General features: G+C 42.8%; 3 protein-coding genes across 5 annotated transcripts; 2 read left to right on the top strand and 1 right to left on the bottom strand.

The window, feature by feature from the left end:
- The first annotated feature begins 254 nt into the window (after positions 1-254).
- On the top strand, positions 255-2127 carry Cdk5 (cyclin-dependent kinase 5). Its single transcript, XM_076792726.1, has 7 exons — positions 255-449; positions 633-721; positions 805-998; positions 1068-1155; positions 1230-1401; positions 1465-1676; positions 1777-2127. The coding sequence occupies exons 1-7, from the start codon at positions 413-415 to the stop codon at positions 1882-1884; spliced, it is 900 nt and encodes a 299-aa protein (XP_076648841.1). The 5' UTR covers positions 255-412; the 3' UTR covers positions 1885-2127.
- A 210-nt stretch (positions 2128-2337) lies between these two features.
- LOC143356769 (T-cell immunomodulatory protein) lies at positions 2338-4945 on the bottom strand. The gene is made up of 2 exons (XM_076792725.1): positions 3011-4945; positions 2338-2741 (listed from the first exon to the last, which is right to left on the bottom strand). Exons 1-2 carry the CDS (start codon positions 4547-4549, stop codon positions 2478-2480), a joined length of 1803 nt encoding a protein of 600 aa, XP_076648840.1. The 5' UTR covers positions 4550-4945; the 3' UTR covers positions 2338-2477.
- A 1147-nt stretch (positions 4946-6092) lies between these two features.
- On the top strand, positions 6093-10818 carry Pat1 (Protein interacting with APP tail-1). Of its 3 annotated transcripts, none has more exons than XM_076791932.1 (10): positions 6093-6284; positions 7636-7952; positions 8211-8330; positions 8400-8650; positions 8740-8841; positions 8988-9243; positions 9327-9448; positions 9513-9786; positions 10233-10398; positions 10466-10818. In XM_076791932.1, the coding sequence occupies exons 2-10, from the start codon at positions 7803-7805 to the stop codon at positions 10696-10698; spliced, it is 1674 nt and encodes a 557-aa protein (XP_076648047.1). In that variant the 5' UTR covers positions 6093-6284; positions 7636-7802; the 3' UTR covers positions 10699-10818. The 3 variants fall into 3 exon arrangements, with proteins under 3 accessions (XP_076648047.1, XP_076648046.1, XP_076648045.1); XM_076791931.1 differs by having other exon boundaries at positions 8740-8916; positions 9360-9448; XM_076791930.1 differs by having other exon boundaries at positions 8740-8916.
- The last annotated feature ends 540 nt before the right edge of the window (positions 10819-11358 follow it).

Raw genomic sequence — 11358 nt, 5'->3', positions numbered from 1 at the left:
CTCGTCTGTGTCACAACTACGTTTGCGTGGTAACGCATCAAAACTAAAAAATTACGATCACGGCGTGAATGAAGTTAAAATCACAACCGTGATCGTGATAGAGAGGATAGGAGAGGATCCTCTCTGATCGTGATTCTGCGACCACTGTGATAAATCACGGTTAGCGATTTTGAACGCCATCTCTAGATATGGTACTTACAGCAGAGAGGAATCCTCTCTGCTTACAGTAGCGGCACAGAGAATATCCTATCGATGGTCGATGATTTACTTATCGAAAACTATCGATAGCGCCGGCTATCGATATTCCTCCGTCGGTAGTACTGCCATCTGCACCGGTGTTTTCGCGCACGATCGTTCTCGAGTGCAGCGCTAACCACTCTGCGACTATTCCGCCCATAGGATCGCCAAAAATATGCAAAAATATGAGAAACTCGAGAAAATAGGAGAAGGTAGGTGTGTTCCGAATATTGTCGATCGATGTATTCATTTCCGAAGTTCGAGTGACGTACGTGCACGTTTTCGCGGGCTGTAAACTTCGCCGGTGCAGTTCGACAAAGTGCATTGGTTTTGACAGTTGCATCGAAAGACGCGCATCACTTTCGGATCGCTCTAACATTCTCGGCGTTTTCCAGGCACTTATGGAACCGTTTTCAAAGCCAAGAACCGAGAGACACACGAAATCGTCGCCCTGAAGAGAGTACGTTTGGACGATGATGACGAAGTATGTGCACCAAACAACTTAGTGACAGTCGGTCGACTGATTTTATCGTTACACGCTCGTTGCCCTTTCTCTGTCCTCAACAGGGTGTACCGTCGTCTGCGCTCAGAGAGATTTGCCTGTTGAAGGAACTAAAACACAAAAATATCGTTAGGCTATACGACGTGTTGCACAGCGACAGGAAACTGACTCTGGTCTTCGAGCACTGCGACCAGGATCTGAAAAAGTATTTCGATAGTCTGAACGGAGAAATAGACTTGGATGTTGTCAAATCCTTCCTGTAAGAAATCCGAAAGAAATTTTTAACAAGTTAAAAGTCTGGTCGTTATGTATTTGTTAATTGTTTCAGATATCAGTTGCTGCGCGGATTGGCATTCTGTCATAGCCGGAATGTACTACACAGGGATCTTAAACCACAGAATCTGCTCATCAACAAGGTAAGATGGCCTTGTTGTCCATCGGACAAGGAGGTGACTCTAGTTTTAGAAAGTGGTTGCAAATCGATTTCTAGAATGGGGAGTTGAAACTAGCAGACTTTGGACTGGCTAGAGCCTTTGGAATACCAGTGAAATGTTACTCGGCAGAAGTCGTCACATTATGGTATCGTCCCCCGGACGTTCTCTTCGGCGCAAAATTATATACAACGTCCATAGACATGTGGAGCGCGGGATGTATATTCGCTGGTGAGTAGCAATCGGTTCTTTTCGAAAATCTTTGATTCGTCGCGATTCATTGACTGCTCGCAGAACTAGCGAACGCCGGCAGACCGTTGTTCCCTGGGTCGGATGTGGAGGATCAACTTAAACGGATATTCAAAATGCTCGGCACACCGACCGAAGAGACTTGGCCGGACTTCACCACGCTCCCCGACTACAAGCCGTTCCCTCCGTATCAAGCTGGCCAAGGATTGGCTCACGTTACGCCAAAACTGAACTCCAGGGGCAGAGACTTGTTGCAGGTAACTACGAACCCACGCTGACAAGGAGAGTGCAAGATATCTTGTAATCCGCATCCACGGAATCGGAATGCGTTGTTCACGTTTCTCTTCTCTGTTTCAGAGACTGTTAGTGTGCAATCCAGCGTTACGATTATCGGCGGACGAGGCGATGACTCATCCTTACTTTAATGATTTGAACCCTACCGTGAAAAACGATCGTTGCCAGTAGCGCATTCCCGTTAATCTACCCCCCGATGACCGCGGGGGAGCATGTACCGCGAATAGCGCAGCGACCAAAACCAATCTGGTAAAGATCATTTGTTAATATATACATACACATATTGCTATTAATATACGCGTATATTTCGTATTCGACGTGTCGCGTCGACCGCGATGCGAGATAAAAAACATGCCGACGAGTCCTGTTTTTTCTAAGAATGCCCAAAGAGTAACGAATAAACTGTCAATTTGATCGGTGTCGGTCATGTTCTATGGAGCCAAATGAAAAAGAAAGAGAGAGAGAGAAAAGGGGGGAAAAGCACGTGTACAAAATACTTTACAAATTCGCGCGTGTATCGTTCCTGTATATTTTCCTATTCGTTCTCGTTACCCCCGCGCGTTCAAAGTAAATACATGTTTACCGATACACGTTCTCCGTACCCATGCTACGAAGCGACTTCAATTTAACGATCAATCGATCACCCATTTTATTTATCGTTTATGAAACACTTACACGTCGACAAATGAAATAAATATACACATTCGTTGAGGGTGAGAACGAGCAACAAATCATTCACATTTCTTCCCCTCGCATTTATACATTTACATAGCGTCGAAGGGAAATCTGTGCGCCTCTTGCAGCTTCTCGATCTTGTCCTCCCTTCGTTCCTTCCAATACAAGGCGATGATTATGAACGATATCAAGCCGCAAGTGCCGGTCAACGCAGCAGCGCTCAGTAGAATCAGCTTGCTCGGGGTTACGAACAGCTGCGCCTTCCACTTCCAAGGCTCCGCTATTGGATTCGGAATGACAACCATCTGAGAGTTTGGAATGATCTGGGGCCATTCCCGAAACTTGCCGCCCACCTGTTTCAATCAGAAAAACACGTATCTTTGTAGGAGAAACGTCGTAAAGATAACGGCTGATAACAGAAAAGAAGAGAGTAGTGAATTGCAGAATCGAGGTAGATTTCTATTATCTGCACCGGCATGGAACGTATCGGATCAGACGATCAGATAAATATCGCTGCTTAACAAATATGTTCCGCGTTCGTCCGAATAATAGAAATCTACCTTTAGCCCTAGAGCCTGAGAATCGCTAATCGTAAAAACGTTAATATCAGTTTATTGCTCACCCCTATCGTGAGAGCGTCGACAAAGTTTGGTGTCCTGCCGAGCCCGAAGGTCGTGTACGGTAAATTCAGAGAAAAGTGCGCGCTCTGGGGTAATTGTGCGGCTAACGCATTTCTCGGACTACCATCTTGAGTGGTGGTCCGATATGCTATTGAGGGTCCGGGTAAATTCGTTCCGTAGGTCCTCTTCTTCTTGCCAAGGGATCCTGGCGAGATCGGATACATGCTGTTGTTGCGACCGGTGAGCACCATCACTTTCACGAAGTTCGCGTCGTAGTCCAGGCTGTTCTTGAACGCGGCCGTGCGATAGATCCCGGTGCTCTTGTTCACCTCCACCAGAATGACGTCGAGAATCCCGTCCTGATAAAAGTCGTAGAACACGGCCATCGCGGTCTCATTGTAAAACGGGTTCAGAGCTTGCCATTTCACCTGAAAGGTCCGAGTGAAGCCAACACACGCATCGCACGCAACGTTCTCGAGTAGGAATGACTGTTTCTGCTTGCCGCTAGTTGAACGAAGCGTCGCCAACACGTCCGGGTAACCGTCCATGTTGAAGTCTCCGCCACGCAGAGTGATCGTGTCTGTGTATCGTTGCCCGTCAGGCTCCACGAAACCCCAGAGCACACTGTTACTGTCTCTAAAATTTACTCGCAGGTCATACCAGTTGTCCGAATACATCATAATCGTGCTGTTAGTGCATGCGCTATCAAAACACAGCGGCAGCAATAGGTCTATCTTGCCAGTCAGTTCCATGTCCAGGTAAAGGGTCTGTCCAATCACGCCGGGGAACCTTCTCTCGGGTGAACTGTTGTATGGGAACGGTATGGTGTTCTCATGGACGAAACCTCCCCCCATGACGCCCAGCCAGATCTCAAACGATTCCCGTGATGTGACCACCAGATCCGCTAAAAAGTCGCCGTTCCAATCCAAATAAGCGTTTGAGTGAGGCTCGTCGATTGATGGTATCGGTCTGCCTAGTTCCTTTTTCAGAGGATGCATCGGTTCTGTTTTCGGTGGCATTCTGCTTTGGTCAAATATCCAGAACGTCCTCTTACCTTCTTCGTCTATTCCAAAAAGGTCTATGATCATGTCCCTGTTATGGTCCAATGCTAACGGCTGGCCCCGCATCTTTATTAACGGTTCCTTCTCGTTGGTGCAATTTAATTTTCCGTTACCGCCCCAGAGCACATAGGCGTAAAATAAACGCGACTGCTTGTCGAACGTAATTACCAATACGTCCATGAAAACGTCTCCGTCGAAGTCTCCGGGTACCACACTGACCACTTTGCGACCAAATGTGCAACTCAGGTCCGAGCTGGGTCTGAGCAGTGGTTCCTGTTCAGCGGCTAGGAATATCTCAACCGTGGTTCCGTTCTTCCGCAACATGAACACATCGGTCAATTCATCGGAATTGAAATCGCCGAAGGCGGCTGGCATTCCGTCCAGAACGTCTCCGAAAACCGCTGCTGTTATGTCGCTGCATATCACTGGTCCAATTAACAGGGCTATCGCGCACAAGATCGTTGTCCACCCGAGTCGCATTTTCTTGCCTTTGTATCTGTTATCTCTGTCTCTATTGAATAAGAGCAACAGCTCTTATAATCTTAGATCGAATCGCTGTTTCAAAAGAACAAAATCTTTTACGAAATTACACTTCTAACCTAACTAATTAGCTACGGTTGCAATTACTGTGTAACCAGATAGTCTACCACTTGCCACGCTGACGCATTTTTGTTGTTTCTTCATGAAATCAATCCCACCATCCATTCATTCGCTTTTGCAATAAATATGACAGTGTGAAATAATTTTTCGATAAAATCACTCGTAAACATATATTCCTTACCCGATTGCGTCGTTCATGTCTTTCTGACAGCTGACTCATACGATTATGCTACGATCTATCCACCCTTCTGCTGGACGAGTCACGAATGCAGTCTTACCGACTACTGGTAACACATTCTATTAGAATAATTGATTTTCCTCTTCTAGTTTTATAATCAGATAATTTTGCAGATATTTGATATTGAATTTAAAATGGTCATTATTAGGAAATGAGAGTGCTCACGTTCTATTCTGTGCAAAACAAAGATGATGCAGGTTCTGTTCCATGCTAAAAATGATAGGTTCTGTTCCATATTATGTAGAGCGTTGAAACTATTTAAAAAGATGGTGGCATTGAAACCCCTGAATCAGTGTCACCAAGTGATACATACCCATTTAGGTATCTGTTTCCTCTCCTCCTTTTCCCCTTCCGCTAACCCATTCCACTACCATTTTTTTTTTTTTTTATCGTGAGGAAATGTTTTATACATACCCCGACTCCCTGGGGGAAGCCGGGGTTATGTGGGATTCTCCCCGGAGGATGAACCCCCGGAGACTACCCACTAAAACCTCACGCCCACCTAAGCTACACGGGAGGTGCCTGGATCACGCGAGTACTCAACAGGGCACCTCCCAGCTATCATCATACCCCGGGGGAGGGGTTAACCTCCCCCACTGCCTACGCTATAAGACCCCGGGCGGAGGGACCCGCCCGGTGTCCCCATCTCTGGAGCCTTCGGATTGGGCTTCCCGAGCCCCAGCTCGGTCCACCCACAGCTCCCGGAGTCTTCGTGCCCCGCTCGGGGCCGGTGTCCCGAAGGAACCAGCCCCGGCCGAGGCAAGAAGACGCCGCCACCGGAAGGAAGGGCCGTCGGAGGCGCGATCCGGCACGCCCCGACCCTTCCTCACCCAAATCCCCCCACGAATCCCCCTCCCTTAACGGGAGGGACGGACCGACACCCCCCCCCCCCCAAACCGGGAAATTAACCCGTGGGGTGTCGTCCTGTCACGGGGGGAGCTATGCTCCCCCCCGGGGGCCGGGGTCAGCTCACACCCCGAACCCCCAAATTCACCGCCCCCAATGGTGGGGGACCCATTCCACTACCATGAGCACACTCCAACGTCCCCCATCGCGCACGCGCAACGGGGATTGAGTGGGGCGAACATCCCCATTCCACACACTGATATATATATACTAGTATATATATCAGTGATTCCACACCACACGTTGCAGTGTGCTGGATTGTGCTTATGGTGGTGGAATGGGATAATGGAAAGGGAAAAGGAGGAGAGGAAAAAGCTATCCGTTAGGGTATTTGGCGATGCTTGGTGATGTTTGGCGATACGAATCCTGATGAACGTGAGCAGTGCTCACTGAGCATGCTGAGCACTCCCAAGCACCCCTCATTTCCTCTCTATAACTAGTTACTTCTTTAAGAATAACCAATTAGTTATAGTTAGTTACTTTTCACCCGTCACTAATAATACATAAGACAACGCAAATTTGTGACTGAATTTTTGTAATCTGTTCGATAGCAGAGAGGATAGGAGAGTGCTCACGCCCGGGGTTTCGGCGTTCCCACTTTCGTGACACCGCCGCTTTAGCATGGCACAGAACCGTGTCGTCTTTCCTGGAACAGAACCGTGTCGTCTTTCCTAGAACATAACCGTGTCGTCTTTTAGTATAAAACCGAACGCACATTATTTTTTTAACCAGGATTAGAACGTACAGCTTAATTGTTGTATATGAAATATGTAACTAACATGTAAATCTTGGGTACAAAATCTCTAATTAATATAAATTAAGAATAATATTAATTGTAATGATACGTATTTTATTTCTGTCCAATTTTGTAGTTGCAAACTCTAGTTGTAAAAAATGGAAAACCCGGAAAAAATCGAACAAATACAGATTTCATATCGAAGTTTAAAAGCGACCACCCTGAAAATTAATTTAATAATGAGCTATTGTCATCAACACTATCTTAAATTTTTTCATATATTTAGCTACTGTTATTATTAATTGAAAAAAATTTTCTTTCATGAATAAATATTTTTTCCACCTCAGCACCATAAGATTTTTACTAGATGACTTTAAAAACATATTAGAACTATTTTTAAATAATTTTAGTCGAAAACATTCTAGTTTACTCTTTATTTCACCGTTCTACTAATTTTTTATGGGCTGCATTGCACTCTTTTACAACTCAATACCATGGTACCATCCATATTCAAGGAAGAACAATTTTTTGCGACGATCATTGAAAAAACAAAAGTGTTTCCTTCATTTCAGTCCTTTAGTGCGTTGGTGACGTAGCGCCCAGCACACCTACCTGTGTTCTGTGTCACATCTGGAGTTTTATGGTACGCTAACTCGCAAGCCAGACCATACAAGCGAATGCATCCACAACTTCCAGAGACCTGCCTTCAAAACTAATTAAAGGAAGGCTAGACATGCAGTGTGTACTAAACTCCTCAAAAGAGGCGGATTCCAGTCGCTCGTGTTATAAATCTCATTCGATACTTCATCGAAAGGGTGATCTTACATATTTCTGTAACAGTTCCAAGTGCATGCACTTTGTTCATGATACACTCTTTGTAATTATTAAATTCAATTAAATATTAAGTAAATCTTTCACGGGCATTATTTGGGATAAAAAATTATTTAATATCTCGTCGGTGACACGGTTCTGTTCTAGGAAAGACGACACGGTTCTGTGCCATGCTAAGGCTGAGCAGATGTCAGCACTATATCGGGAACGCCGAAAACCCGGGCGTGAGCACTCTCCTATCCTCTCTGTCGATAGTAATTTCACTGCATCCAAGTAATTTTTTATCTGAAAAAGGAACGGTAGACCAAATAAGCTTGGGAACCTCTGATTTAGCATCTTCAGAAGAAGCAAGACGCTGGACGCGTGATAGCGATTATTGCGGTTGCGTTATGCGTTCATGATTATCGAATACCTCCGGGAAAATGGCCGAAAAAGCATGTACATATTCACCGAAAAGTCTTTACGAATTGAGCATGGCTACAGTAATAGACCTTAGGCGTATACACGATTTTCCAATTTATGAACATCTGGCCACTTTACCGACGACAATGATGGTCGATGTATATTACGAGGTAAACTTTAGATCGTTTCATGTACAGCTCTTTGAACTCGCATGATCATCAGCGATTCATACATAACATCCACATGCATGTGTACATACTTACAAATTTATGTACTATTACACAGACATGTGTTTCTTCTTTTGTAGTTTCATTGATTTATGAATTTAATTCATGAGGAAGATGAGACAAATGAAGACATGGTCCCAATGTCTTCTTCTATTAACACTCATAACATAATAAATAAATATATTGTCCACAATTTTACAGATCTACAAGGTATCTACCCTATCCCTTTGTTTTGTGGAACTGAAATGGAGCACTTTGAAAGTCTTCTCAAAGATGTTAGCAGTTACTAATCGGCGAGTAGATTTACTAACATGTTTTGAGGTGAGACTTTGGAATGAGAACTAAGTCTTCAACACCTGACTTAGAATCCAGCTTGTATTGTTTTTCAAGGAATTTGTTAGAAATGGAATCAGGATCAAAGAAGAATTAACAGAAAAATATATTGAATCCTGCAACAATGTTGACAAAAATATAGAAGCACAAGATTGGATGATAGATTTAGGTCTCAAACTCGGTAGATTCTTCAGTGATGCAGGCTACTATCCTAACAGTGAGCAGGTTTTGCTTGAATGTGAGAAATTATGTTTGTTGAGTAATTCTACACCAGAAAATTTGTATAGAACATTAGAATGTCGTCAGAGGTAAACACCATATCATGTTTTTAATTTAGCTTGTACAAATAATTGTGCACAAACATATTAATTTATAAGAATTATCTCTAATTGTACAGATTGCTGCACACCCAGACCATGTATTGCTTGTTCAAAAATGCATTGGATACATACATAGAATCTATAATAATATGGATGCAATTAAGACAGTCGAAATTCAAGTACAATTTTGCTGCCTTTTACACGGAATGTAGCCTTATATGTTACATGACACATAGATACAATGACGCTTATAAGTACTTATACATTGTGCGTAGATGCTTAGTTGTTGGCCGATTTTTCTAATTGTATTTTTATTGTTATTCAGATGGAGTATACACGCTTTAAAGGAATTGAAACCCACGTTGCCAGTTCGCGTTACTGTTGACGTTTTGAGGCAGGCTGCAAAATCGTGTATATGCAAACAAGAATTTCAGAAAGCTGGTCTGCTGATCATAAAGGCTGTTCAGCTCGCTGGAAAAAAGTTTCAGAAAAACCATCCAGTACACACTAACGCCCTTCTAGATTATGGATTCTATTTATTAAAGATTGATCGTTTATTTTACAGTGTACCAGTTTACGACGTAAGTATACTGCTTGTTACCATTTATTTCATCGTGTGATCGCTTTTCGTTGACTTGTTTTACACTTAAATGATATTTTATAGGAAGCAGTATACTTAATGAAGTCATGTTCACAGTTAAATTTACATGTCGCGCTGGCAAACGTAGATCTTGCGTATGCGTGGTACGCGTTCAGTTACGACACCGGCAATTTTAGAAGGGCTAGGTAAGCAATTTCAGAATTAAATTATTCAGTTTATTCATATTCTAAACTGTGATTATACACACAGAATACATATTGTAAGTGCGATAAATGCTCTGGAAAAGTTTTTGTATGGGGGACATTTGTTACTCGCAAATGCGAGGAGGGTATACGCGTTAATAGTGGAGGAACTAGAAAGAGTAAAATCTGATTCACCGTCACGGTATATGCTATTACGCTGTGAACACTTTCATAATTTGGCTTTAAAAATAACAAAGAAAGTGTTCGGTGAAAACCATGCGCATACCGCAAAGTCTTATGGGAATTTGGGGCGCCTTTATCAGACTATGGGCAAGTTTGAGGTAGGCACTTGTGGTGTAACAAACAGGCTAACGAAATATTCCAACGTTGTTATTCATATAGACACAAAAAAATGTTTGGGGAGAAAATTATGGTATTTGGAGGGGGACATAAGTTTGTGTAGGCGAAAGTCATTTAAAGGTCATATTGTCCAAGATCTTACGAACAGTTTTTTGTTAAATGGAATGATATGGTTTTTTATTTGCATTTTGATAGAGTGTTTGAACACGTACTAGACTGACCTATTATGAAAGTCATTCAAGATCACGCAAGGGCATCTGAAACGGGAAATATGACCTTGAGATGACCTTCACTCACACAGTTTTACGCCCCTCTCCAAATACGATAACTTTCTCTGAAAACATTTTTTTGTGTCCGTATTAATAAGAAAGTTATTAGGGGTGGCAAAGTTAAATGAGGCCCTGTATATATGTAAAACTACTTTCAGCAAGCAGTAGAAATGCATATCAAGGCTATACGGATCAAGGAAGAAGCACTAGGACCGGACGATCTCGATGTCGCCTTAAGCCTAGGACACTTAGCGGCGTTATACAATTTCGATATGGGTCGATACGACGACGCCGAAAAGCTTTACCATCGCAGTATTGCAATCTGTAAGTGTGAAATGATCATTTCAGAGTTCAATGGCCCGTGCATAGTTTAACGCGTTCGTGTTATTAGATGTGAAATCGTTCGGTGAATACTACAGTGGATTGGAATATGATTACGAAGGTCTTTTACATATTTATGAACAAAGGAACGAATTCGAGAAAGTGATGGAGTATGAAACCTTGTTGAACAACTGGAGGACATCGAAAGCGGAACAAGAAAAATGCAGCAACCCATTTTTGATTCTATTCAGTACGCACCTAGACCCGATCGAGAAAGTGATCGAGCAATTTTTTGCCATGTAAAAAAGTCTGTAAATAGTATTGAATAAATGTAAATGAAGAAAGGTTCGTGGTTTTCTTTATAGTTAACACTCCAGCGCGGGTGGTGCTGCCACAGTATCGAACGCTGATGTCCATTGGCGATTTTATATTAACTTCTACACGACTAGCATCTTGTGTATCATTTATTTTATTTTGCTGTACATACCGCGACAAACTTTTATATTGTCAACACGGTGCCCGTGATTGTTGGACTCATTCTAAACTACACGATATTTCTCATATTTATACAGTGTACCTCACCGTTTTGTACATGGTACAGTTACTTCTCTTCTTTTGTTTACAAAACAACGATTCATGAATAGCATTTACAACTACAACAGATGCATTCAACACACACGCGCACGCATGCACACACCTGTAATTACTTTACAATACACCATTTTTGTAGCAAAGTGTGAAAATAAATTTACATTAATAGAAAGAATGTACACATATTGTTTACAGAACAGTTCAGTGTTCACTAGAACAATATATCAGGCATAAATCGTAATAAATTCTCGATTTTCATGGTATCCACGTTAAGATAATTAAAAGGCAGCATATTATTGCATGTTTCCCTTCTACTAGCCTTTTGGTGTTGATAGTATAATAAGATGTGAAGTATGTGTGTACATACATGTT

The sequence above is a fragment of the Halictus rubicundus genome, chromosome 8, assembly GCF_050948215.1.
Source record: "Halictus rubicundus isolate RS-2024b chromosome 8, iyHalRubi1_principal, whole genome shotgun sequence".
In the NCBI taxonomy this organism is placed as follows: Eukaryota; Metazoa; Arthropoda; class Insecta; order Hymenoptera; family Halictidae; genus Halictus; species Halictus rubicundus.
Note: the sequence above shows the minus strand (reverse complement) of the source record. Positions and strands in the feature narration are given on the sequence as shown.